This window comes from Bos indicus, chromosome 6, assembly GCF_029378745.1.
Source record: "Bos indicus isolate NIAB-ARS_2022 breed Sahiwal x Tharparkar chromosome 6, NIAB-ARS_B.indTharparkar_mat_pri_1.0, whole genome shotgun sequence".
Classification (NCBI taxonomy): Eukaryota; Metazoa; Chordata; class Mammalia; order Artiodactyla; family Bovidae; genus Bos; species Bos indicus.
The window spans coordinates 113,874,269-113,901,016 of NC_091765.1; the positions used below are offsets into that span (position 1 = coordinate 113,874,269).

General features: G+C 57.8%; 1 protein-coding gene across 4 annotated transcripts in view; it reads left to right on the forward strand.

Annotated features, from left to right (window-relative positions):
• Positions 1 to 3,286: 3,286 nt before the first annotated feature.
• Positions 3,287 to 26,748, forward strand: part of TBC1D14 (TBC1 domain family member 14) — a 110,018-nt gene continuing 86,556 nt past the window's right edge. For 2 of the 4 annotated variants that reach the window (XM_070791866.1, XM_019963262.2), the window contains exons 1-2: positions 3,665 to 3,819; positions 13,812 to 14,547. In XM_070791866.1, the coding sequence (XP_070647967.1) occupies positions 13,829 to 14,547 (719 nt within the window). In that variant the 5' untranslated portion in view covers positions 3,665 to 3,819; positions 13,812 to 13,828. Of the gene's footprint in view, positions 3,341 to 3,664; positions 3,820 to 13,811; positions 14,548 to 26,748 lie in introns of those variants that run through there. The other 2 variants (XM_070791865.1, XR_011567284.1) reach the window with 2 other exon arrangements.

Here is a 26,748-nt window from a genome sequence, read left to right on the forward strand (position 1 = left end):
TATTAAGGAGCTCACCTTTGGGGAGGGGTGCTGGGGAAGTCAGGGTAAAATATGCATTTGGGAGACTGGATCCCCACACCTCCTGAGAAGCGATGCCAGGGCAGTTTGGCAGGGCAGGGCTGCTAGCCTGGGTCTGGTGCCCACCTGCTTCCCCACCTGAACTCGGGCCCCTCTGCACATCTCTCTCTGAGCCTCCGATTTCCCGCTAAATAACAATAGGGGTGGGCTTGAGGACTCATAGGGGTCCCGTCAGCTCCAACACCCTCCTTGTGACCTTTCTGGGGCCTGCAGCTGGTCAGTTACCATTTTCTTGGCAAGGGGACGTGGCTGCATTTACAAGTTGCCACGTCGGTCTGGCCCTGGGGCTCTGTGGGGCAGGAATCGTGGGCTGTGGACTCCTCTGGTGCTCCTGGAGCCCGGAAGGCTGGCACAGAGTGGGCTCAGGCCTGGTTTCCATGGGTATCAGACAGCCTGGGAAGGGCTTCCCACTCCTGCTGAGCAAGTCTGGGGAGGTTCAGAGGTCAGGCTTGGAGAAAGAAGTCCCTCCATGGGGCCCCTGGAGGGGGGTGGTCTCAGTGTCTCTCTCCTCACCTTGGCAGTTTGACAACACACTTTCTATATACATTATACTTCTAGGAAGGCGCCGACAACTCCCCAAACATGCCAGAAACCAACAAAGCCAGACAGCTGTTTTACATTTAATCACCACACAGCTCAGGAGGTGGAGATGCTATGAGCCTCGTGGAGATGGGGAGAGTTGGGGAGGGGAGGTTTCGGGGCTTAGCGAGGCCTGGGCCCAGAAAGGAGGTGAGGGAACGGCAGGCCGGGAGCTTCTCTACATCAAGCAGCAGCTCCACAGTCCCCAGAGGTGGGACCAGGTGAGGATCAGTCTGGGACCCGGGCGTTAGGTCTGCACGGGGTAACTGCGATGGCTACCCACCCTCCCGATGGGCAGCGGTGAGCCAGCAGAGTGGCACAGGGGGCTGACCACCCTCATCCAGTTGTCATCTCCACATTGGAGATGGGGGCCGGGAGGTGTGAGGTTCTGAGAAGTGACGTGAGTGCCTGCTGCTACGTGGCTAATCTTGTTCACTGTAGTTTTAATTGTTAGACTGAAACTGCAATGAGGATTTGTCTAGAATGTTTGTGGGTGCTGGTGACAAGGGGTGAGACGGGGGTCAAATCACAGAGGGTATGAGTGACACATGGGCTCCGGGGAGGAGCTCTGGGCTGGAGTGGGTGGCCGCAGGGTGGCAAGAGAGGGAGGAGCAGGCAACAGAGGGCGCCCAACACAAGTCCGTGGACCACAAACAACTTTCTTGGCTCTGGATTTAGAACAATGGTTTCTGTCGTTGCGAGCTTTCAAAACCCTAAGACTGAGAATGAGGGCAGGTAGGAATTTGGAGAGTCGCATAGAACACTGTAAAAGCAGATTTATTAATCTGAGGTATTAAATTGGGGATTAAGTCAGGCCCAAAGCAAGTCGGTAGTTCTCTGGTAGTGTTTTCTTAAAATAAGCTCGGGAGGGGACACTGGGCTTTGGAGGAGCCCTGGTATTAGCTTTCCTTAAAACATCCAGAAATGCAACCATTTATAAAGCTTCTATTATGCCCTAAGCACTGTGAAGGGTGTTAATGTATTCTTTTAACAGATTTCCTTTTTGAAGCTCTCACTCCTCCTGCCGTCATGACTGCAGGCGCGGAGTTTTTAGAGCTATGACCCCGGCAGGGGAAACAAGCCTGGGCTTCTCAGGACCAGCACTATTGACTACAGCCAAAAGCAATCTTCACTGTACGCCTCCAGGTGTTCCGATGGACAGGTCACCCTTCCTGTCCCTCTGAGGTTTCTCCTCCGGTACTTCTGCCTGGGGTGATCCTCAGCGCTCCTGGCAGTCAGGCGCCAAGCCTCGCTTGGAAGCCAGGCCTTCCAGCTCCCAATCTCTGGAGTCTTTTAGGCTCAGGGAACATACCAGTAAACAAGATAAGCCCATTTTGGCTCAGGCAGCCCACATTCTTGGAGGACAATGAGGAATGGGTCAATAACTAGCGAACAAGAGCTCTCTTATTCCGGGGCTTTGCATGATCCTAGAGGCGGGGCATCTGGCCTCCGACTTCTCTCAGCTACTGACCAGCCCTGGACCTTGGGCAGGCGACTTCATCTTTCATCTTTGTTGTTCAGTTGCTCAGATGTGTCCAAATCTTCGCAACCCCATGGACTGCAGCACGCCAGGCTCCCCTGTCCTTCACCATCTCCTAGAGCTTGCTCAAACTCCTGTTCATTGAGCCAGTGATGCCATCCGACCATCTCCTCTGTCACCCCCATCTCCTGCCTTCAGTCTTTCCCCAAATCAGGGTCTTTTCTAATGAGTCAGCTCTTTGCATCAGGTGGCCAAAGTATTGGAGCTTCAGCTTCAGCATCAGTCCTTCCCATGAATATTCAGGATTGATTTCCTTTAGGATGGACTGGCTTGATCTCCTTACAGTCCAAGGGACTCAAGATCTTCTCCAGCACCACAGTTCGAAAGCATCAATTCAGTGCTCAGCCTTCTTGTCCAACTCTCATATCCATACATGACTACTGGAAATACCATAGCTTTGACTAGATGGACCTTTGTTGGCAAAGTAATGTCTCTGCTTTGTAATACTCTAGGTTTGTCCACTCTCTACCACCTGTGTTTTTTTTTGGGGGGGGGGGGTGTCGGGGGAGGGCGCCTGCATGTGGAAGCCCTACCAGGGACCCGTGCCACTGCAGTGAAAGCGGCTTAAGCACTGCACCGCCAGGGAAGTCCTGCGTGACGGTTTTGATCACAGACCGTGTCTCTAGATTCTGCAATACTGACGGAAATAATGCAATGAACACTAGGCCAGCGGTTCCTAAACTTGTCTGCACATTACGCAGCTTCCAAAACCGTATCTTACCTCCAGAGACTGTGATTTAGTTGGTCTGAGGCGTGGCCTAGCCTTTAAAATTTTCAAAGATCTGCAGGTGATAGAGAAGTGCAGACAAGTTTGGGGAGGCGCGGCGCTGTGCCCTGTCTACCGGCTCAATAAGGGAACTATCAGAAAAGCCCGTTTTACGGATGAAGGGACAAGGCCCGGCCGGGAAGGCTCAAGGCTCCAAGTCCCGGGACCGAGCTCTGATATTGCCCACCTGGCCTCCAGCTTGCTGCCAGGTGAGGGGCGGCACCTTCCTCTCCCACACACCTGCCCGGGGGTGGGCAGGGCCACCCATCGATGCGCTCCGCCGCTCGGCTCCCCACGCCTGGTCGCTGCCCGCTCGTGCCCCTTCCCCCTCCCAGCCGCTTCCCATTTCCAAGATGGCCGCGGGTGGAGCCGACCAGGTAAGGAGGCCCCCTGGTGGGTGTCCACGGGGGCTCTGCGGGCATGAAGATCCCCTCAGGCCACCCCTCGCGGCTCCTCTTGGCCTTCGGGAGAGAAAAGGGCGGGTAATGCCGTCCCGGGGCCTGTGGAGAGCGGGCAACCGGGCCGGGGAAGGGGCAGAGGGACGAGCGTCGAGCTTAAGGAGCAGCGGCGGCGCGGCGGGGGTGGGGCGGCAGCCCGGGCGGAAGAGCGGCTGTGCCGGCAGGGGGCGGGGCGAGGGCGCGCGGGGCGGGGCGAGGGCGCGCGGGGCGGGGCGAGGGCGCGCGGGGCGGGGCGAGGGCGCGCGCCGCCGTTGGCCGCGGGCTCCTTGCCGGCACCTGCCTGGTCGGCTCGCTGCCTGCAGCGCCCAGCGTCTTCGCCGCGCACGTTGCGGGTCCCGCGGGGCCTGGGCTGCGGGCCCGCGGGCCCCGGGGATGGCGTCGGAGCCACGCTGACTCCGGTACTGAGGGCCTGCGGCGGGAGCCGGGCCACGAGGGAGGGAAGGGGCCGGGCCGCGCGCGGGGCCGCTGCCACCTGCTGCCGCGTCGGCCGGAGCGGGGAGGCGGCGGCCCTGAGGCGCGGCGGGGCGCGTCCTGCCTGGCCTACCCCCTCGCCGCCGCGCGATCACCGCTCTTTCCCGCGCCCGGGGGAGTGCGTGGGGCGCGGGGAGCTCCGCTCCTTCGTGAGACGCGCGCCCCTAACCGCACCGTTTCCGGAACTTGACGGAAAGTTTTCACCCTCAGACGCGCGGAGCTCCGGGGCGGGAGAGGAGCCGGCTCGGCGCGCGGAACCGCTCCCCCGACCCGCGAGAGCCCCGGGACCCCCTCCATCTCAGAGTCCCTGAGCCTCGGGATCCCGCCACCTCAGGGTCCCTGAGCCCCGGGGCCCCGTCCACCTCGGAGCACCCCCACCCCCGAACCCTCTCCACCTCGGAGTTTCCGCCCCCTTGCTTCTCATGTCCTTGTCCTCCCCCCATTCTCTTGGGATCCCCGTTGCCCAGGCCAGGGACTCCCTTTTTCTTCGGAGACCCGCGCCCTTGGGCTGCAGCCCCCAGCCTCAGACCAGGACCGGGGCTGCATCCCACCGCAGCGACCGTCATTCTGAGGGTGGGGGGCGAGGAGGGGGTGGGGGCGGCCCCCCCAGCAAGCGGCGGGCTGGGCCGCGGGTAGTTGGAAGGCCTCCTTGCCTGGCCCCTGGAGACCACGTCTGTTTCCAGACTGCTGAGGCACCGTGTGCTCCAGCGTGCATGTGGAAGCTTTGGGACGTTCCCTGTGCGGCAGGCTCCCGGGCGCTGCCGCGTGTGCCCAGACTGGTGGTGGAGGGGGCCCGTGTCCGGCGGATGTGGGCACCTCACCCTGTTGTCCTGGCTGCCTTTGTAGAGGGTGGTTGCTGCTGGCCTCGGTGAGGTCCCTGGCATGGACCAGGCACACCTTACAGCCGTTGCTTCCTCCTGCTCGGTTTATCTGGCCAGGACCAACTGGGTCTCATGTTTGCCTATGATTTCTTCTCAACTTCACACCTCCCCTCTTAACTGGGGTGCTCCTCCCTCAACCCGCCCCCTCTTCCCCCAACCAAGACTGTCTTACTCCTGTCTTGGTTGTGGTATGTTTGATCCCTTGAGACTGTGGACTCCCAGCCCCTGATTTCCAGCCCTGGTGAGAACCTGCCCGTGTCCTTGGGACTCATGGCTGTTGAGTGAGTACACCCTTTGGGAAACATCAAGAGAGGTACAGCAACTGGTTCGGGGTCATGCAGCTGGACAGCTGGAGAGAGGCACGGATGAGATTCAAATAGTGAGGTCTCGGGGCCAGACGCTGCTCACTTAATGTCCTTCGTGGTCCCAGCAAGTCCTGGCAGGTCCCTGCTCAGCGCTGCTGGGCTGGGCTTACTCTGGGCTTGTGAAGCTGAGTTTTTGCAATCTGCCCCTAGTGCTCCTCTCACGTTCTGCATCAGCACCGCCTCACCCGGCCTCCACTGGTCCCTGCCCTTCCCCTCAGCACCCTCTCTTCTGCTTCTCACCCCTCCACTCCTCCATCGCCCCCCCCACCATCACTGCCCTTCTCCCCTCTGTCCAGCGGCCGAATGCCTGTCCATCTTCCCTCCGCTTGCCGTTGCTTGTGCTCTGCTGAAGACCTCTATGGAGTGGATTCAGCTTGTCAGAGCAACAGCTTATTTTGGAATCTGTCCTTCCTTGGTCAGAGCTTCTGACCGCCGTGTCCCCACCCTTAGCACTGGGGATGCATGCCCCGCATGTCGTGGGTGCCGGTGGAGCTTTGAGACCTCAGAGAAGATTTGTCATCTTAACAGGCGTTTATACACAATACGGGAGAGAGGATTTTAGGCACGTGGGTACGTGTTGTCTGTCCATGTTTGTTTCAGAGAGGGTATAAAGTTTCTAAGGCCTGGGTTTAGACTTCTAGACTGTCAGGTTGGGAGGACCTCAGATAGACTGGCTGGGCTAATCGCCTCATTGGACAGGTGGGGAAGCTGAGAGCTAGGCTCAGTCAGTGCCCGAAGCAAAGGTGCGAGGAGGATGTTGGTGACAGCCGGAAGGTGTAGAGTGAGGCCATGCAGACTGGCTATGTCTGGGCTTGTTTATGCAAATAAGTTGCTAAAATAGTGGGCCTGAGCTGGGTGCCCAAGGAAGAGTAACATCAGCAGGCGTCTTCTAAGGCTTGATTCTAAAGGCTTTATGTGGATTTCTTCGCCTCCCACCTTGTCAACTGCCTAATGAGATAGGGTCTGTTGTCGTCCACCTCTTACTAGGTGGAAATTAAGGCACAGAGAAGTTAGACTAATCCAGGATCACACAGCTGCTAAGTGGAGGAGCCAGAACTCAAACCTAGGCAGTGTACCTCCAGAACCTGCGTTATCTTTACCCCTCGCATATTTTCTTTTTGAAACTTTCTGTGGAAGTACACAGAAAAGTCTAAATATTGTTGGGTTTATTTTCTATTATCACAGCGTTTAGGATCTGTATTCTTAAGCACTCCAGCAAGCCAGGTAAGGGGTTTGACGTCAGAACCTGGTTTGCATCCTGTTCCCTTGCTGTGTGACTTTGGGTGAGTCACTCAGCCTCTCTGGAGCTCAGTTTCTGCGGTGTACTTGATAGGCTTGTGATGATTAGAGAATGCAGCAGCTCCTAATATGTGTATGTATATGTGTGTGAAAGTCACTCAGTCGTTCCAACTCTTTGCGACCCCATGGACTGTAGAGTCCATGGAATTCTCCAGGCTAGAATCCTGGAGTGGTAGCCTTTCCCTTCTCCAGGGGATCTTCCCAACCCAAGGATCAAACCCAGGCCTCCCGCATTGCAGGCAGATTCTTTACCAGCTGAGCCACAAGGGAAGCCCCCTGATATGTTTGGTCTGTGGCAAATGTTCAGTAAATTGTTTACCATATTAATAATTAAGATCGTACACGGGGCTGGCCTTGCTGCGTGCTGTCTCCCTAAGCCGTCAGTTGCCTCTCGGTCACTGTACAGGTCCTTATCAGTCACTGTACAGGTCCTTATGAGGGTTAGTTTTGGTAAATCACTGTAGGGAACTGAAACGTTCTGGGCTGGTGGGGCAACCGCCCTGTGCACCGAGCGCCTTTGATCTAAAATGTCCCACCTGTGCCTTTTAAGCCCAACTACCTTTGGACAGTTTAAGTGAAATATCTGTTTTTTAGGGTTGGGAAGGAGCCTTTGGGGAGCCTCAACAGTTTAACACCAATTTCCGCCTGATTTGCTGCTGGATGGAAACTTACTAACCTCCATTGTGTTGAGTTCCAGGTGCCTCAGAGTTGCCATTCACTCTTCAGAGAAATACATCGGGCTTCTAGAAAATTCTTTTTTACGGTTGTTTTTATTCCTGAAGAGTAACTTATTTGAATAACAAACTGCTTTTCTAGTTGCCTTTCAGGTTCTGTGTGTGTGTGTCGGTGTGTGTGTCTGTGTGTGTTTTGGCTTCACGTCTTGGCATGCGGGATTTTAGTTCCCTGACCAGGGATTGAACCCATGATTCCCACAGTAGAAGCATGGAGTCTTAACCACTGGACCACCAGGGAAGTCCCGACTTGCCCATCCTGTGTAATGCACGTTCCTCCATTGTTTTCGGCTTGCTTGTGCAGCAGTGGAGACAGTACTAAGCACCCTAGAGTCAGATCCAGGTGAGATCTGGATCCAGTCAGGTCCAGATCCGGGTCAGAGCAGGACCACTCCACCTGCATCCTGTCGGGGCCTTGGTCTTGCCTGTGAGATGGTGACGATGGTGTCCTCGGCCCCGGGGGTGCTGTGGAGGCAGCAGAGAGCATGAGATGGTGACGATGGTGTCCTCGGCCCCGGGGGTGCTGTGGAGGCAGCAGAGAGCACACAGACAGCGGGCGTAGACCTGGACTCGGCGCCCCACACGCAGCTCGCACTGGTGCGCGGAGGCAGCTGCTCAGGGTAGCTGCTCCTGCTGAGGCCCTTGAGGTCCCGAATGGCCTGCGCCTTTCTTTTCAGGCTCCTTTCTGGCTAAGCCAGGGTTTGAATTAAAAAGAGAAAGGCACTCACAGCGGTTGATGCTTGGGAACCCTTTACAGAACAATCTGGTTCTTTTTTTTTATTTTAAAATACATATTTTTAAAAATTTTATTTATTTATGGCTGTGCTGGGTTTTTGTCGCTACGCGTGGGCTTTCTCTAGTTGTGGCGAGTGGGGGCTTCTCTCTAGTTGCGGGGCATGGACTTCTCATTGCAGTGGATTTTCTTGTTGCGGGATACAGGTTCTGGGGTGCATGGGCTCGGTAGTTGCGGTGCGTGGGCTTCGTTGCCCTGCAGCGTTGGATTTTAGCTCCCAGACTACGGATTGAACCCATGTCCCCTGCATTGGCAAGTGGATTCTTAACCACTGGGCCACCAAGAAGTCCCAAACAGCCTGATTCTCATGGGAGATGTCAGTGGGTTCTCCCTGATGTTACATCCAGGCTCGAGGGGAAGGCCTCGGGGAGCCACTCCTGTGGGGAGCCTGGTGGTCCCACCAGAATCCTCCCCGGGAGACATGAAGGACCCCGGAGAGGCCTTCAGAAGGGTGACGGGGCGTTGGAGATAGGAGTGTCGGGGGGCCCTGCATGTGAAACTTCGGGCAGGTGGCCACATCTGACTCAGCAAGCTGTGTCGTCGTTCCCATCTGTGAAATCCTGCTCTTTTGCTGGAGCGGTGAGGATTTGAGGAGGTGCTCCATGTCTGCATGAGGGCTGCAAGGAGCAGAGCTTACCGAGGGGCTGCGGGGTCGCAGACTTGGGCTCAAGCCCCAGGTGCTGCCGCATCCAAGAGGACACGTGGGTGGGCTCTGTGCCTCAGTTTCCTCCTCTATGCAGTGGGGTTAGTGCCTGGCAGAGGACTGTTGAGGGCCCTAGAACAGACTGGTGTGTCAAGAGCCTCCAACAGTGCCTGGTGCTCATGAGATTGTAGTTTTATGGTGATGCTCTGGGTCGGGAAGATCCATCCCCTGGAGCAGGACATGGCAACCCACTCCAGTATTCTTGCCTAGAGAATCCCCACGGACAGAGGAGCCCAGCGGGCTGCAGACCATGGGGCCGCAGAGACTCAGACGTGACTGAGTGACTCAACAGCAACAGCTGGTGCTGTCCGGACTTGCAGGCCTAGTGCCTGCCCTCCTGAAACTTCAGATCTGTGACAGATGTGCCTGTAGACCATGGCTGACAAAAAGGAGCTCTGTGCGCCCAACTCTTAAGCGGAAGGCACAGAAATAGGAGGCAGGGCTGGGTTGGTGGGAGGCTTGGCAGCGAAGGGGAGTGCACCCTCCCTGGAGGGTCGGGGATGCAGCGCCGTCCCCGTGGGATGGGAGCGTGAGGGGGCCGCTCTCCCCTGCGGTATCCGGAGAGGAGGCGGTACAGGAGGCCGCGTGTGGCTCACGCCCCGTAGACGGGAAGGAGCCACGGGGACAAGCGCAGAGGATGTGTGCATGGACGGGCAGAGCGGCTTCTGCCCGAGGCCGCCCGGGGTGGGCTTTTTTTTTTCCCCCTGGGGATATAACTAAATCACTTAGCTGTGGTTTCATGAACTGTTTCTTTTTTTTTTTTTTGTATTTATGAAGAGTTGGTTTGAGTCCTGTTACTTTGTAAGGAGGAGAAAATTAAATTGTTGCTTCGAGCCGGGCTTGTCTTCCAAAGCCTCGTTCCCAGTCTCTGGTGGCAGAGCTGCTGTCCACTGTCTTGACCTGTGTTAAACTAAAGGTGGGCCCCTGGCGGAGCGAGATCGTTCCAGCCTCTCAGGGCGGCCCTTTGCCTCTTTGTTTCCTTCACAACTCAGTTTCTGGCAGGTAAATAAAACTCCGGCAGCCGCCTGGAATAAAAAGCCTTCCTCTTACCTGTGCTTGACGGCACGTGTGTTTCTGTGCCTCGGGCGGTGATGGCTGCTCATGGTCAAACTGGCCTCTGGTGCCAGGCTGTGCCCGGGGACGCCGAGAGCCCAGGTCGCATGCTATGATGCCCGCAGCACGAGCGGTCATGTGTGACTTTGGGAAAGGGCGCGGAGGGAAATTTTGTTTTGCTGTCCTGAGCCGTCAAAGGTCGAATGTGTCAACCCTTGCCGTCTAGTCTAGCAGGCGACGTGGCGCGCAGGATGGTCATGGCCCACGGGCTGGGTCTGCCATCCACACACTTTGCCGGGAGAGTGTGGTTGCATTTGCTTCTCTTCCGTGAGCTCCCCTGCCCACCTTGTTGTGGAAACACAACCCAGCTCCCAACAGAGGTTTCTTGGATGGACGGCCCCTGACACCCCCCGCAGCTAGAATCTAGTCGTCGGGAATACTTAATTCAGCAGACAGGTTTTCTCATTCTTCACCGTTGGAGGCGTTTGCCCAGGCATCGACATCCAGGTGCCTTGCCTGCAGCTCGGGAGCCCGGGGAGGGGACCCCAGAACTGCTGAAGGTGGGGTGCAGCCACAAGGAGCCCCGGAGAGAGGAGGGCCCACAGCTTCCTGGGGGCGGGGAAGGCTTCTCAGAGGAGCTGCCTTGGGGGCGTGCTCCGTCCCGGGGACACCAACCCCTGGGGCGCTGGTGGCTGAGTAGGAGACAGAGTCCCCAGGGCAGTGGGTGTTGAGAGAGGCGTGCTGATGGCCCGAGACTGGCGGGGCTGGCGGGGGACAGGCGGGTCCTGGGGGTCCGGCACCAGCCCGCAGAGTCGAGGCTTCCTCTGTCTTGAGAAAACGTGTGACTTGGAGGCCAGCCGTGGGCAGCTGCCTGCTGGCTGCCTTCCAGCGTCCACGCCGCTGCCTTGCTCGGAAGCACGCCCTTTCTTTGTGCTGCCCCCTATGCGGGCCGGTCGGGAGGCCGGCTTCGCTTTGTGCTCTGGCCGCCCCCGGTGGAAGTGCTTGAGGGCGGGTGGCTTGGCCCTCGCAGAGTTCGGTCTTAGAGGATGTTGCAAGCGGAAGGACTTTTTCCCCTTTTAAGCTTCTTTTTCCAGAGTCTGTTCTCTGAGGCTGTTTCCCAGGTTTCAGGAACTGAAACTGGACCTGGAACCCTTGGAGCCTTAGAGGCCCCTCAGCTCCTTCTTAGAAGGGGCCCTGGGGCTGCTCCTGGTGGCCCCGAGCCCGAGGCTGTGGGACGGGCCATGGCCAAGTGGCTTCGAACTCCATCCCACCTGTTCTTCTCTTCCCTGGGCTTCTGTCTTCGCAGCGGAGGAGCAGGGGGCCTTGGGTTCCCTTAGCACACTTGTTCCTGTTCCTGTCTATTCTGGTGTCAAAATGCCAGTTTAAATCCGTCCCCTCCGTGCGTGTCCACTGTGCCTGTGGCTGAAGTAGAGGGCGCCTGCCACGTCAGAGGCTCCCCTCGCTCAGAGGCCTGCCCGTGAGTTTCATGCTGTTGCCCCATTTTACTCCTGGGCTGGAGGGGAGTTGATTCTCAGAAAGGTTAAGTGTCTCCCGCACTGGCAAGTCAGGAGGGTTTCCACTGGCCTGCCAGAGGGTCTCCGCTCTGCTGACTGTATGGCCTTTTGTGTTTATGGGTTTTTTTTGTCAGTTTGACCTGTTGGAATGTTGATGGTGTCTGGATAATTCCTATCACCTTTGCCACTGCCCAAGATTAGCTCTTAACTATGTGCTAAAAATGTTTCTTGCTATATTTTCCTTTTAATTAGAATTTGTTTTAGAACTTTAAAAGTTTGTACACAGGTTTGCCTTCCTGCTGTGAATGTTGTGGCTTGACAGCGTAGTTCAGTTTGGGAGTTTTGCCAAGTCAGGGTTCCAGGGACAGTTTGCCCTGGCCTTGCCTGGGAGGGCTTCCCTGGTGGCTCAGAGGTTAAAGCGTCTGCCTGCAATGCGGGAGACCCGGGTTCGATCCCTGGGTTGGGAAGATCCCCTGGAGAAGGAAATGGCAACCCACTGCAATATTCTTGCATGGGAAATCCTATGGACACAGGAGCCTGGTGGCCTACAGGCCTCGGGTCGCAGAGAGTCGGACACGACTGAGCGACTTCACTTTCACTTTGCCTGGGAGGAACTCGTGGCTGGGGCCTCAGGGTAGGAACTGCAGCCCCGGGAATTCAGGGCAGCGTGAACTGCAGAGCATTTAAAATGTGTTCCGTGTGGTGAGCTGATGCCCGGGTCCTTTTGGTCCTTTCTGCTCTGTAGGTTGAAAGTGAAAGTGTTAGTTGCTCAGTCGTCTCCGACTCTTTGTAATCCCATGGACTTGTAGCCCACAAGGCTCCTCTGTCCATGGGATTCTCCAGGCAGGAATGCTGGAGTGGGTTGCCATTTCCTTCTCCAGAGGATCTTCCTGACCCGGGGACTGAACCTGGATCTCCCACATTGCAGGCGGATTCCTTACTGTCTGAGCCCCTAGGGAAGCCCTGTAGGTTAGGGAAGCGCTTTACTTAGCGTGATCACCTTTATGATCTCATTTTTGTATTACGCTCTCCTTTCGTTTGCCGTCTTATTTTGGTGTCGTGCAATGTGGTTTCGTCTTGCCAAGAAAAACTGATAACCAGTTAGTACGACACCACAGTTAAATGATCCTTCCCTACCACTGGGTCACATTTCAAGGTTTTATATACAGTTCGGTCTGTTCCTGAACTGTGCATTTTGACTTTGCCCCTTATTTCTATCTTTGCTCCAGTGCTGCGCTGCGTGACAGGCCCCTTCAGTTTCTAGGGACGAGGGGCCTCACCCCTCCCCTGTTGTCTACTTTTAATGAATGTGCTTTTGCCGACTTGACATTGAGAGGCCCGGCCAGCTTCCTGAAGGGCAGCAGGACGCTCACTGCAGAAGCTAAAGTAACGCCCGAAAAGGAGTGGTTATCAGTGTCACTGCCAGGCTTCAAAACTTGCCGTTTGATGATAGCAGCCGCCCGCAGAGTGCTTGTGGGAGTTCGGGGTGGCGGGGGGGCGGTGGTCGGTGCCTGCTGAAGCCTTTCTCGCGGCACTTTCTCTCATTCCCCCGAGCCGTCTAGTGGAGTTGGGGTTAGAACCCAGGAATGTCTGAGTCCGGAGATCCCTTCTGTATGTTGTTCTGTTCCATGGATCAGATGTAAATGCACCACCGGGTTTCTTTAGTTTTCAGTATTTTAAAGGACAGTGGGAAGGAACACAGCGGAACGCACCAGGCTCTCAGTCCGTGAGGACTGCGCCTCTCACCCCCTCGTCCCCACCTGAGACTGAAACCGTAGGCAGGGCCTCTGTGTCACCAGCAGCTCGGACTCTCCCCATCAGGTGTTTCTCCAGGTTCGTGGCCTTTAGTTTTTTCTTTTATCGATTATCCTTCTTCATCGAACCAGCCTTCTGACCTGGGTTTTATAGCCCCAAACGGAGCCATTCGTCCCCTGGGTGGCTGGTTTGGGGCCAGCCCTGTAGATCCCAGCTGAGCCGCCAAGTGACAGCGTGACCCTGAAGGCTTTTCTGAACCCGAGCCTCAGTTTCGTCCGTGGGGAAGCGGATAACATGCCCTGCCTTGGAGACTCGAGTGAGGTGACTGAAGCACTGTGGAGAGCCGCCGCTCACCTGTGTCTCGGGTCGTCTCGTTGCGCCTGGCGCTCGCGGCCCATCTTGTTTTCTGTCCTGATGGAGACGTCTTGATGTTTATGCTGCCCACATATGTCGCACCTTGACTTGTGTGTGGGTTATGAACTCACATGCTTTTGACAGAGGTATCACGTGTTTATCATTTTAGAAAGCAAGGAAAACCAAACCCCTTTGCTCTGCTGGGCACGGCCCTCCTGCTCCCAGCGCTGGCCTGAGGCCCACGGTTGTGATTGGTGGGGTACTTTATAATATCGTGATGGTAGTATGTTAACATGCTAGCGTCTGGTCCTGAATTCATACTTTGGTATGTAGGGCTTTTTAAAGTTTTATTTTTCAAGGATTCCTCTTTTAAAAGGGGGCATCAGAACATTTGAACTCCAGAGGAGTTGCATCTTTGGCTTTTATATCCACTGTCTTAATTTCCATTTTTGTGGGTTTTTTTTCCCCTAGTTTTTCCTTGGACCAAGATGACTGATGGAAACCTTTCCACCTCTACAAATGGCGTAGCCTTGATGGGCATTCTGGACGGTCGACCAGGAAACCACATTCAGAACCTGCAACACTTGACTCTGAAGGCGCCCAGGTCCCTCTCGTTGCCCGAGTATGGGCCCAAGCTGAAACTCAGTGCTTTAGAAGATCGGCACAGCCTTCAATCGGTGGACTCGGGCATTCCTACCCTCGAGATCGGCAACCCGGAGCCTGTCCCCTGCAGCGTGGTCCACGTGAGGAGGAAGCCATCTGAGTCGGAGATCGTCCCTGAGCGAGCCTGCCAGAGTGCCTGCCTGCTGCCCTCCTACGCGCCCCCGGCTCCCGCCGGTGCCGAGCGGGAGCAGAGCGTGCGCAAGTCCTCCACGTTTCCCAGGACAGGCTACGACTCGGTGAAGCTCTACAGCCCCGCCTCCCAGACCCTGCAGCGCAGCGACAATGTCTCGGTGTGCAGCGTGTCCAGCCTCAGCACGGAGCTGTCCACCACGCTGTCTGTCAGCAACGAGGACATCTTGGACCTCGTGGTCACGAGCAGCTCCAGTGCCATCGTGACCCTGGAGAACGACGACGACCCGCAGTTCACCGACGTCACCTTGAGCTCCACCAGGGAGACCCGTGACCTCCAGCGGGACTGTGCTGGCGAGACGGAGGAGGGGAGGAAGCTGAGGCTCCTGGGGCCGTTCAGTCACTTCTTTACCAGGTAACGCTGTCTCCATCTCTCTAGCAGAGCCAGGCTGTTCAGCTCAGACCCTTGCCTTGCTGTTCGTCCGAAGCGTGTCGCATGTTTCCTGCCCGTTGGGCAGATGCTGTTGTACAGATAATCAGGCCGTCTGTCCCCAGCAGCCCAGCATCCTGTGGGCTCGGCGGAGGCCTGGCGTGTTGGCGATTCTGCGGTCTGATCCCTCGCTGCTGGCTGTCACTCCTGAGGCCCTGGCTCACGCGGTCTCCTGTCACTTCCTGGCCGCCGGCCTCTGACGTGCTGTGGCTGAGGGTGGCCTGTAAGTGGCCATTGTTACTAAGTCAGCACCCTTTGTCAGCCTTATCCTCCGAGGGGCCCTTCAGGCTGATAACTGGAGTTTCCTGGGCCAAGCGGAGGTGCTGGTGAGGGTGATAATCGAGTTAGCAGCCCCAGGCCCCGCTACTGTGATGGGGGGCTGGGATGTCTGGGCGGCCCTGGGCGCGTCCCCTGCACTCCTGCATGGCCGAGTTCCTTTGTTTGCGTCTGTTCCTGGGCCTCCTGCTGAGGTGTGCGGATCACCGCCCCGCAGCCACCCACGTTCCCGCCTGTGCTAGGAGCGGGCCGCGCACCCCACTCCCCTTCCCCACAGTGGCCCGCCAGCCGGGCGCTGAGCAGGGATGCCGGGCTCCCCGTGGCTCTCCTCCAGCTCCTGAAGCGTCTGCCCATCTCTTGTGCCTCACGTTTACGTTCAGCATGCGTCTTGTGTGTGTGTCCTGGGCTCTGCTCCTGACTGGGAATGCAGGAGTAACACGGCCATTACTCTGGGGGACTTGCAGACCGACGGTGGTGGGGAGGGGACACTCAGTCAGTCACACAGGCAGGCACAAGCTCCCAAACTGTGGAGCGCTGCGAGGAAGTGCCGGGGGGTCTGGAGAGCGGGCCCGGAGTGGCCGTAGGCTCGCCAGCGGCTCTCTGGAGGGTAGGAGCCAGGGCCGGGCGGCTGGGCCTGCTTCTGGGGTCGGCCTGGCTGCCTTGAGCACGTCTGTCGTGGAGCCCATGCTGGGCATGTGGTGCTGGGTGTCCCTTCAGTACGGCATGATGTGCTGGCTGGAGTCAGCTGGAGACCTCTGTGGCTGTGGGCACTCGCGTCCACTTATGGCTGCCTCAGCTGTGTCATCAGCCGAAGTGGGGGTCATTTTGCATGAGCCTGAGTCCAGTCCTGAGTGAGAAGGTTCCCTGACATAGGCTCTGGTTTCATGGGGCACCTCTTCTCCATGATGCACCCATCGACGTGTACTGCTCTAGCCCCAGGAGAATTCCCGGCTGCAGACCTCGGTGACTCCATGATCGCCTTCAGTGGAGGAGCCCAGGAACTGTTGGGGACACCCATGGTCCCCTCAAACACTGCTCTGTGGTTCAGATTCGAGTGGCCACACCATTTCCTTTGCTCAGATCAGAGTTTCTAACTTTCCCTGTTTGTGAATACCACCTGTGAAAGTCGCTCAGTCATGTCCAACCCATTGTGACCCCACAGACTATACAGGCCATGGAATTCTCCAGGCCAGAATACTGGAGTGGGTAACCTTTCCCTTCTCTAGGGGATCTTCCCAACCAAGGGATCGAACCCAGGTCTCTTACGTTGCGGGCGGAGTCTTTACCAGCTGAGCCACAAGGGAAGCCTGAATGCCATCTGGGCGCCTGTTAAATACGGCTCTTCAGGGCCCAGCCTAGGTCTCCAGGATCAGAGTCTCAGGGAAAATGCCTTGGAGACGGGTTTTTAGAATCCCCTGGGGTTCTTGGCAGATTTGGGAAGCCTAGCTTGAAAATAGAGGTTGCTGGGAAATAGCATGGAGGAACGAGCTTAGCTTTGGAGTTCAGCAGACCCGCACCTGTGTTATCGCTGTGTGACCTTGAGCAAGTTACTTCACCTCTCTTGAGTTCTCTTGTCTCTGAAACGGCAGTGGCGAGTGCCTGGCACAGGCGCCTGTTACGTCACTGACGTGCGCCTTGTGCATCTCACCTGCGTCGTCATTGTTGGCTTTCCACGTCAGTCTCTTCATCTCCATGGTGGGTACGATGAGACCGCCTCGTCCGCTGGGCTGGGGGACGCGGTGGGCTCCCGTGTGTGAGGCTCGGTGCAGACCCAGACAGAGCAGACTTGGAAGAGTCTGTTGCTTGATGTGAGCGTCCTGACGGCAAATGCTTTGCTGCCTTCGTCTTGCTGTGTTGGAGCCCCTTCTCCTTTGAGAGCAGACGCCGTCCGTCACTGCAGATGGTTTCTTGAAAATCTTTCTCAGCTTTGTGCCACGGAAATCAGACATCTCCTCTTTGTTTTATTTCTTACTTCTTGTCTCCTTACCCTTGTTTTTGAGGACTGTGATACTGTAATTAGGAGCCGTTACTAAGTACCTTTGAAATATTAATGACAGATGAGTCAAGATGTGTGATGTCATGGGCCGAATGTAGTAGCCCAAAATTTGTAGCACAAATTTTTTGTGCTAGACTCTTGAGTGTTAGAGAAGAGTTTCAGCCTATAATCCCAGAGGGGAGAAAGGGTGGCAGCTCTATGCCAAAAATATTTGGGACCCACTAAACATTTTATAGGTGGGTTACGGAGAGGGCTGGCCCACAGCGGCGCTCAGAGGCCGGTGGACCGCGTGCGTTTTTGTCGCAGGCAGGGCTGGGGCTGGAGCTGGGCCACTGTGGTTCCCAGCCCAGGCCCCTGCGTCATCCTGCTTCTCCACTCTCCCCTGCTGGAGCCTGGGCCGCCTGCTCTCCTGTTCCTCACCGAGTCCACTCTCCACAGCGTTTGTGGGCAGCGACGCGGGCAGTGTGGGGGAAGGCCAGTCAGGAGACTCAGGCGTGGAGGCGCTCAGGGAGCCGGGCACTCGGGGAGAGGTGGGGGGGGCTGACCTGTGGGCGCCCTGACCGCCTGATGAGGGCGCACTCCTGGGGAGCGCTCCCCCGGAAGCTGGGCCCAGCTCCCGTCTGCGCCTTTGCCCCTTTCTTCACATAGGCTGCAGTGAGTACCTCTGGTGCCGGCTCCACCCTGAGCTTAGAGATAGTCCCTGCCACCCGGGGAAGACGGACACACAGCTGGGCCGGGAGCACGGGTCTTGGCATGTGTGTGTGTGTGTCTGTGTGTGTGTGTGTGTGTGTGCGCGCGTGCGTGTGCATGTTGGCAGGGGTGCTGAAGTCAGGAGTGCTGGTAAAGGAGTCAGGTTTGCTGGGTTCAGTGTGAGCTCTCCTACTTAATATGACCTTGCCAAGTTACTTCACCTCTCTGCGCCTTCAGGGGCGTAAAACTCCTGGGCAGGTTCACAGGTCGAATAGGTAAAGCGTCCAGGACACTTCTGGCACTCTCTAAGTAGAAGTTATCAATGATGCTAGCATAAATATGATCATTTCTAAAAAATACGTTTTGTGGCGCGCTCTGTAGTTCTCGTCCACGTTTGTGCTTTGCTTTGATTGGTCCGTTAATGGAAAGAATTGGGGTTTCCCCACTTTGGCTCTGCTGGCGCCCTGGGAGGGGTGAGTCTTTGTGGTGGAGCCTGCTTTGTTCATTGAGCTGCTGGCCTCTCCTCGCTGGTTTTCAGCAGCACCTTTCCAGGGTGGCCGCCAGAAAGACCCTCAGCCGTGGGGGGTGTCCCCAGAGGGCCAGGGCAGGCGGGGTAGGAGGTGGGCAAAATCACCCAGCTGTTGAGAACCACTGAGCTAGCGTGCTGCAAATGTTGGTATTTAACTGCTTCTTTGAGGGAAATTTACTAATGTTTTGTATGTATTCTTTTAATTAAAGTGTAGTTGGTTTACAGTATTACTTTCATTGATTCAGTATTTTAATAGATTTACTTCATTTAAAGGCTTCTCTTGTGGCTCAGTTGGTAAAGAGTCTGCCTGCAATGCAGGAGAGCCCGGTTCAATTCCTGGGTCAGGAAGATCCGCTGGAGAAGGGATAGGCTACCCACTCCAGCGTTCTTGGGCTTCTCTCGTGGCTCACTTGGTAAAGAATCCACCTGTAATGCTGGAGACCCCCGTTCAGTCACTGTGTTGGGAAGATCCCCTGGAGAAGGGAAAGGCTACCCACTCCAATATTCTGGCCTGGAGAATTCCACGGACTGTATAGTTCATGGGGTCACAAAGAGTTGGACATGACTGGAAGATTTTCGCTTTTTCACTCCACTTAAAGTTATTATAAAGTGTTGGTGGCCTTCCACTGCTGTGGTATGTTTTGAGCAGGCCCCTCATCTTGTATAGACGAGAGGGATGGTGTTAAGGGATCCTCTGAGCCCAGAGCACGTCAGAGCCTTCCTCTAGAGGGCTGGCAGCACCGCAAGAGGGCCGGGCCACACACTTGCCTTCTGCGGAGACAGGGCTGGGGCGTCTGTGAGGCCCAGGGCCGACGGCTCTGCTCTGGTCTGGGAGGTGGGGGTTAGCTCTGACCATGTCCATCTCCTTTTGCACAGCCCCTCGTAAAGCTCTCAGGAGAGGGGATCGGAGCGTCCCCTGCCTAGAAGAGATGCTGGCACTGCATCCGAAGGATGAGAGGAGTGCGCCAAGTGCCCATGTGGAGCGGAGGGAACCGCCTGTGGGTTGCCGGGAGGCGTGGGGCACCTGGCTGGGTTTAAAGGACTGTAATGATGTGTTTTTCTGCTCTGCTTCCCGACCTGGCTGGGAGCTCCTCAGTGGTGCGCTGTGTGTGGTTTGTCCTGGCACCAAGTCGTGACTCGAAGGTGGAGACAGGAGGTGTCGGTGGGCGAGAGCCAGCGCTGCTCTGATGCCAGTTTCAACCTCCACTCGGCCGTTTTTGACCGCTGTGGCCTCCAGAAACTTCGTTACCCTCTGTGACCCCAGAGCGTGCTGGGTGACGGGGTTGACTGTACCCTTTGTAAAGAGCGGGCGTGGGGATGAAGCGAGGTCACGCAGGGGCAGCTCCGGGCGGAGCGCACACCCAGTGTGAGCATGCGGGCTCCTGGGGCTCCTGGGCCCACTGTCTTGCTTTTGTTGGGCTTCACCAAGGTTGCTCTTTTGAAAAGGCCTGCCATCTGAAAAGGCTCGCAACCACTGGCCCAAGAGAACTGAATCTGTGTGTGGGCACTGTGACTTGGCATGAACACGCGCAACTGAAATTTTAGTTCCTGTACTGGTCTAGGCTTTTGGGGATTTGTTCATTTGAAAGGCAACCTGAGCAGTGCTAAGGAACACGTTTGCTCCTAGCTTTCTGATGAGGGAGGTGAGCGGGAACCAGAGACACATGGCGGCCGGAGCCCCTGGCGCCTGGGGAGCAGGCAGAGCGCAGGGCCCGCCGGGCGCCGTTCTCAGCCCCTCCATGCGGCCTCTGGGTTTGATCTTCAACTACTCAGGCAGAGGGTGGGTGTTAGCTGCTGTGGGCTGGCTTGTTCATCCTCCTAGGGGACCTTCCTGCCCTGGGGAAGCCTGAGAGTTAAACATGTGTGTTTCCCTGGTCGCTGGCAGCTGGGGCTCCCGGCAGGAATCAGGTCCCATTTATGAAAGACGGGAGGCAGGAGTCAGGCGGAGACCGTTTCTTTCCCCCTTTGGGCTGTTTCCCGCTGACTAGTGGTGTCACCGAGACATGAGCCTTGCCTGTAGCATCGCCTGGTGTCCCTGACCATGTGGCAGCGGCTGCGGCCTGCGTTCTGTTGCAGCGGCCCTGTCGCTCCCTCGAACTCGGTCCTTCCCGCGGCCGCTTGGATGTGACCACTCCCCTCGTTCGTCAGTCCTGTTTTGTTCAGGGAGCCATTCCTGGGGCCCCAGTTTACAGCCAGCTGCTTCAGCCCTTAACAGCGATTGGAAGTCATCTAATTCCTTGAGATAAATCCCTTTCTGCTTAAAATTCCTAGAGTGGTTTCTGTATCCTGCACTGAAAACCAGTGGATTCAGGTGAGTACGGTGATAATTCTCTCCCCTAGGGGAGGAGACTGCAGCAAGAGGTGGTTGCATAGCTTCACGGGGTACAAAGATGGTCCGGGTTTGGACTCAGCGCTTAGGCTTCTTTTCTGGGACACAGAAGCTCATGCTTCAGAAGGTTGCTGGGGTTACAGGGGAGGAAGTGTACATGCCTGTGAGGCGCCTGGCCCGTGGCAGGCCTGTCAGTGTCTATTTATTTACTTATTGCCCGACTACGGCTTTGACCGGGTTAGATTTAGTGTCAGTAAATGGAGGTGTAACATTGTAACTAAGACTTTTCTGTGCCATCTGCTTGCCAGTGTTCTTTTTAACTGAAGGATGATTGCTTTACAGTGTTGTGTTAGGTTTTGCTATACAGCAAAGTGAATCAGCTACATGCATATCTGTATATCTGCCCCCTCTGGAGCCTCCCTCCCCCCATCCCCCCATCCCACCCCTCTAGGTCATCTCAGAGCTCCAAGCTGAGCTCCCCGTCTATACAGCATCTTCCCACTGTTTAATACTAAGCAGCGATTATAATAATATCAATATTAATATCAATAGTATGAATCACTGTTTAATAACAAGCAGCGATCTGTTTAATACTTTGCCTGTATTCCTGATGACTTCGATCTGGCATTAGTGATACACAAAACGCCTACTGTATATCTGAGCTGCTGGGGCACGTGTGCGCACACGCACTGCTGTGGTGCTTGGAGGGAGCAGTGATGGGCGCTCTCTTGCCCTCCCGCCTGCTGGGCTAGGGTCTTGGGGAACCAGGCCCTGAGCCTCTCTGGGGCCTGGTGTCCTTGCTGCAGAAGGAACTGAGGGCATCCGCCTTTCAGAGCTCTTCTGAAAGTGAACGCAGGGCTCCGGTCAAGGTGCTGAGCCCTGGTGCCAGGCTGGAAGGCACGGAGACGGGCAGACACACTGCAGGCGGCCGTGTGAGTCCCTGCGCTGGGCAGTGTGATGAGGGCTTGGGAAGAGGCAGGAGTGCAGCAGCAGATCCCTCAGGGGCCAGCAGGCCTCTGGAGCTGCCTCCTGGGTGCTCTCTGGCAAAGTCAAGGGAGCGGGGAGAGGCACAGCATTTCTCGGAAAGCGCCTTGACAAGAGGTGCTCAGGATGGAGCGCAGAGCTGGGAGAGGAGATGGGAAGGTGGTGGAGCCCAGAGTGGGTGGGGCTTCTGGGGACCACGGCACGTGGAGACCCCAGATCCGAAGCATGTAAGCGCCACAGGGAGGAAGACACAGGTGTGCGCAGGGCTGCTGAGCTGCCTCCAGGAGAGAGGGCGGAGCCTGGAAGAGGCGGGGCCCGGGTCCCAGCACACTGAGCGCACAGCGGGCGCCTCTCAGCCCTCAGGTCGAGCCCGCGAGCACGCACCCGTGACGCCACAGGGGCCCGCGCTGCCCCGGCTCGTGCGTGGGGCTGGGGCAGCGGGGAACACACAGGTGTGCGCAGGGCTGCTGAGCTGCCTCCAGGAGAGAGGGCGGAGCCTGGAAGAGGCGGGGCCCGGGTCCCAGCACAATGTGCGCACAGGGGGCGCTTCACCCCCTCGGGCGCCTCCCAGCTCTCAGGTCGAGCCGGCGAGCACCCACCCCTGACGCCACAGAGGCCCGCGCCGCCCCGGCTCGCATGCGGGGCTGGGGCAGGGAGAGAAAGAGGAGAGGCGCCCTGGAGACCCTGCAGGCTGGTGGTTGGAGCGCGCCTTTCCCCCAGGTGTTGGACTCATCCAGACCGCGTGTTCCAGAGCGTGGAGCAGGCTGGTTCAGCTCTGAGTCCCGAGGCTCGGGCTCCGGGCCGGGGAGACCTCGGCCGAGAGAGGTTAGACCCGGCGCCGCCTCGGCCTTGAGCCTGAGAAGCAGGGAAGGTCCCAGCAGGCAGGGCGCCCCGTAGGCGGTCTCCGTTGCTGCCAGTGAGAGATCTGCGGGGTCTCCAGTGCTCCCAGCCCGTCCTTCCTCCTCGGGTCGCTGCTTTCCCAGGCACGGGTTGACCCTGGCTCCCTCAGCGCAGGGTTTTCTGTCTTCCGATGTGAATTCCTGCACCAGATGGATTTGCAGTAGCTCAGCTCCCTCGATTGTGGAGTGCCTGCGCTTTGCTTTTCCAACCCCGGTTACACAGCTGGGCTCTCACCAGCTGTGGTTGTGACACCTGGGAGGTCATCGGCGGCCTTGACCAGAGATGTTTCTCTCGCTCCCCCTGCGCTTCGGTCTGAGGTTGCCCTTCAGGTGTGGCGACGGTGCAGCGGATAGGGTCACTCGCAGATGCGGGACGGGAGCGTCTGACGGGCCCTCTGTCGGGACACAGCTGGGCTCGGAAGGGACAGCTGGGTCCCTGAGGGTGTGTTGCCTCCTTACACTTTGCTAGGCTTTGTGGGTTTGCTTTGCCAGCAAGTCACAGGCATGATAGTTTCTTCATCGACGGCCTGCAGTGGACCAAGCCTCATGCTAGGCACTGTGTTTCTCATCGTCCGTCCTTCCCAGGGATACTTAGAATCTGCCATTTGCCAAGACACTGTTCTAGGTGCTTGGGATTCATTTCTGGATGAAACAAGGACCTTTGTCCTCAGAGAGCTTAGACAGTGTTCTAGTGGGGGGGTGCAGATAATACTCACAGTGAATAAATGAATGAAGCCATGATAAGCGCTGTGAAGAAAATGAGAGAGTAGAGGCAGTGGGTGGGACGGGGCACTGGAGAAGGCGGGTTGTGGAATGGTCAGAGTGCCCAGTGAAGCCGTGCTTCTCAGGGGGACGAGGAGGGGAGGTTCTAGCAGAGACTTGAAGTGCATCAGGAAGGCCATGAGCGCAGACGTCTGGGAGCGGAGCAACTTGGGTTGAGGAGGGGCGCGGGCAGGCCTGGTGCGTTGGAGGAGCAGTGAGGAGCCTGTGAGATGGACCAAGTGAGCCGTGAGGAGGGCGCAGTGTCAGTGGGGCCCAGTCCCATGTGGGCCTGAGCCTGCGGTCGGTGATGGCAGGGATGCCCGGACTTGGGCAGTGGGGTCTGAGCAGGAAATTCAAGTTTGGAGTTGTTGGCCTCGTCCAGGGTTTGGAACAGATGAGGTCACCGCTCATCAAGGAGTGAGCCTGAAGGCGCGTGAGGGCTGAGAAGCCTGGGGAGAGGAGGTGGCCAGCTGGGGTGGGAAGCTAGGGGGAAGCCGGGTGGCAGGGCAGGGCGTGATCTGCTGGGCCCAGGGTGCTTCTGTCGGGGAGATGCGGGTTGACCCGTGACTCAGCAAGGGGCCCAGAGCTGTGCCAGTGGAGCGGTGCAGGGCGAAGCATCACCGGGGTGAAGCTACCGGGACGGGAGGAGGCAGGCTGGAAACAGCGCGCACAGCGATTCTTCCGGTGGGTTTTCTGCATCAGGGCCAAGAGTTGGGTGAGAGCTGGAGGGAGCAGCGCTGTGGGGTTGGCTTCTCTTTTAAACGTTGGGGAACCTTTGTTTTGCTTTTGTCACTGTTTCTGCGCACCCTGTGAGAGGGAGGAGCAAACTCCGGTGCTTGGTCCTGGCGTTGCCCCCACAGGGGTGGCTCTGGTGCTCAGATAGAGGTGGTGGCTTTGGCCGGCGGGGCCATCCAGCGGGGCCGGCGGGGGAGCCGGGCGTGGGCACAGCTGTGGAGGCTGGACGTGGCCACCAGGGTCCGGAGTCCTCTTGTGTTCAGCGCACATAGATGACTCCATTGCTTTCAGGGCTGCTGGATTGTTTTTCTATGTGCAAACGTAGGTTTTAATCAACATATTTACTTTTTCAAAGGTCATTGTATCTTTCAGAGCAGTTGTAGGTTCACCGCACAATGAGGCAGCGATGCCATGTACCTGCCCCCGCAACGTGCATAGCCTCCCGTGCCATCAGCATCTCCCCCGCCCCACCCAGCACCATCAGCACCGAGTCCTTCGCTTGCATGAGGCTTCACTCTCCACACAGCAGGTTCCGTGGGTTTGCACAGACATGTAACAACAGGTCCACATCATGGTGCCTGTCGTTCCGGCCCTGACAGCCCCTCTGCCCATCCCCCATTGTCCTCTCCCCCTCAGCCCCGGGACGGCTGACCTCTCTTGGGTCTTCATGGCGAGCATACGGTATAGAGCCTTTGCAGACTGGCTTCTCTCACTGACTCATAGGCCTTTAAGGCGCCTCTGTGGCCTTCAGTGCCTGCCTGGCTCATCTCCTCTTGGTGCTGAATGCTCACGGCCTGGGAGATGCCATGAAGAGAGGTCCGAGGGGAGCAAGACCGGCACAGGCTGGGTGTGAGGTGTCCCTCCTCGTCTGCATCCTTGGTCTCCGGGAAGCCGCCCTCCTCCGGCTGCTGCCCGAGAAGACCCTTTGGCCCCTGTAGCCCAGGTCCAGGCCTGGTCGCTCAGGGACACCTCCATGCTTCTCTGCGCGCACGCACCCTGAAGCGTTTCTGCAGTGCTTACCCACTCTCGGGAGGGCTGGTCCAGGCTCCGTGGGGGACCAGCCTCACAGGCCTTCTGTGACCTTCCGTGTGTCCTGAGGAGCTCGAGTACACATGGGGGGCTCACGGGAGACCCTGGGGGGAGCTCGTGTGTGTCACCTCAGCTGCCCCTACTACGGCTTTGGCTGCCCTCCTCCTGGGGGGCCATCGCCCAGTTGCTCCAGGTCCGGGGGCCCCCTGCAGCAGCACTCCCCAGAACGTGGAAGGGTCTGGAGCCCATGTGAGGGCAGCGTGGGGTCCACACCAGTAAAGGCCCAGACGTGCAGGGACATGACAGCAGCTGTCGTTTCCAGGGCTAGGGTGGGCTCGGCTGGAGAAACCTGCCTGCAGCCCTCGCTGGCATCAGAGGGCGCACTCTTCCTTGGCAGCTCTGCCTTCTACGCCCCCAGCCCCCGCCTCTGCACCGGCAGGGTGCTCTGCAGGGCCGTGTCCCGTGTGTGCAACAGTCCATCCGGCAAGAGGAACCATCTCATCTGCGGGTCGCCCCTCTGTCCCCCCACGGGCCTGCCGACCCCTCCTGGAGGACGTCCCACGTCTGCCCCTCGTGCTCTGGACGCTGTGAACGTGGAGACTCGCTGAGGTCCCCAGGGAAGGGTGGGGGCCCCCTTGCTGTGGTTCCACAGGTCCCTGCTGTTGCTATGGCAGCGCCATTGTGCGATGTCATTGTTGGGTGCCCCCGGAGGGACTCCGTCTCCCTCGTCCGGTGCTGGCACCTGGTCAGAACCCAGGAGACGCTGGTCAGGTTGCTGAATTCAGCCTCCTCCATTTCCTCTGTGGATACCTGTGGGGGCCCAGTGCTGGGGTGCAGCCGCCGACAAGCCCCTTCCCCCAGAAAGTGCCACAGGGCCCTTGTGGTCTCTTGTGACCGCAGGTTGTGAGAGATGCTCCGTGTCAGGCTTGAGTTGCTGGTGGGGGATCAGAAGCACAGTCTGGGGAGAGGAATGGGGGTGGTGGAAGGCCGGGCTGGGGGGCCCGTTTGGAATAGGGGAGTCAGGGAGGGCCTCGCTGAGCAGGGACAGGTGAGCAGAGGTCTGCACGAGATGAGGAAGGCCACGGCAGGCCCAGAGGCTCTGAGGCTGCCAGGGACTGGCCGGGTCTCTGAGGTATGTGGGCTCCGCTGCCCTTTCCCCACCTCCCCGAGAGGCAGCCGGCGTGGTGGGCCCCCCGTCCCTGGTCCATGGCGGCCTGTGCAGCCTTCACCTGAGGCGCCCTGCGGCGCTTACTGCTGGACCCCAGACCTGTGCTGTCCAGCATGTTGGCCACTGGCCACATGTAGCTGTTTAAATGGAACTAAAATGGGTATTTTGGCTTCTCAGTGCCACTGGCCACATTCCAGTGCTCAGTAGCCACACGTGGCCAGTGTCTGCCACACGAGACGGCTTGGATTTACATGTTCCCGGCACTGTGGGGCGTTGTGTTGTCCAGCGCTGGTCTAAGTGGTCCAGATGACATCTCTGACTTGACTTTAAGCCTTTGTTATCACGTGTGAAAGTAGCACGTGGTGGTTGTAAACCAAGTGAGTCAGTAAGGAGGTGTGTGAAGCCCAGGGGAGCCTGTGGAAGGAGCCATTCCCGGGACCCTGTGGAGAGGGAGCTGGCAGACAGGGGGCCTGCCTCCTCCTCTGGAAGGAGGGGTGGGGCAAGAGCCACCTGCCGTGTGTTGCGGGTCTCACCTGAGGCCGGTCTGGCACTGCCTGTGAGCTCGGGGGTGAGGTTCAGAGTCCCCGATACTGACGGGGGGAGCCTGCCTCTCCAAGGGGTGTTCTGAGGTGTCTTGTCCCTCCAACGACTTGAGGAGGGGCGGTTCAGAGAGTGCCGTCCTGGAGCCAGAGACGTGACTCCGACCTGCCCTTCGGGCTGGGGCGGGCC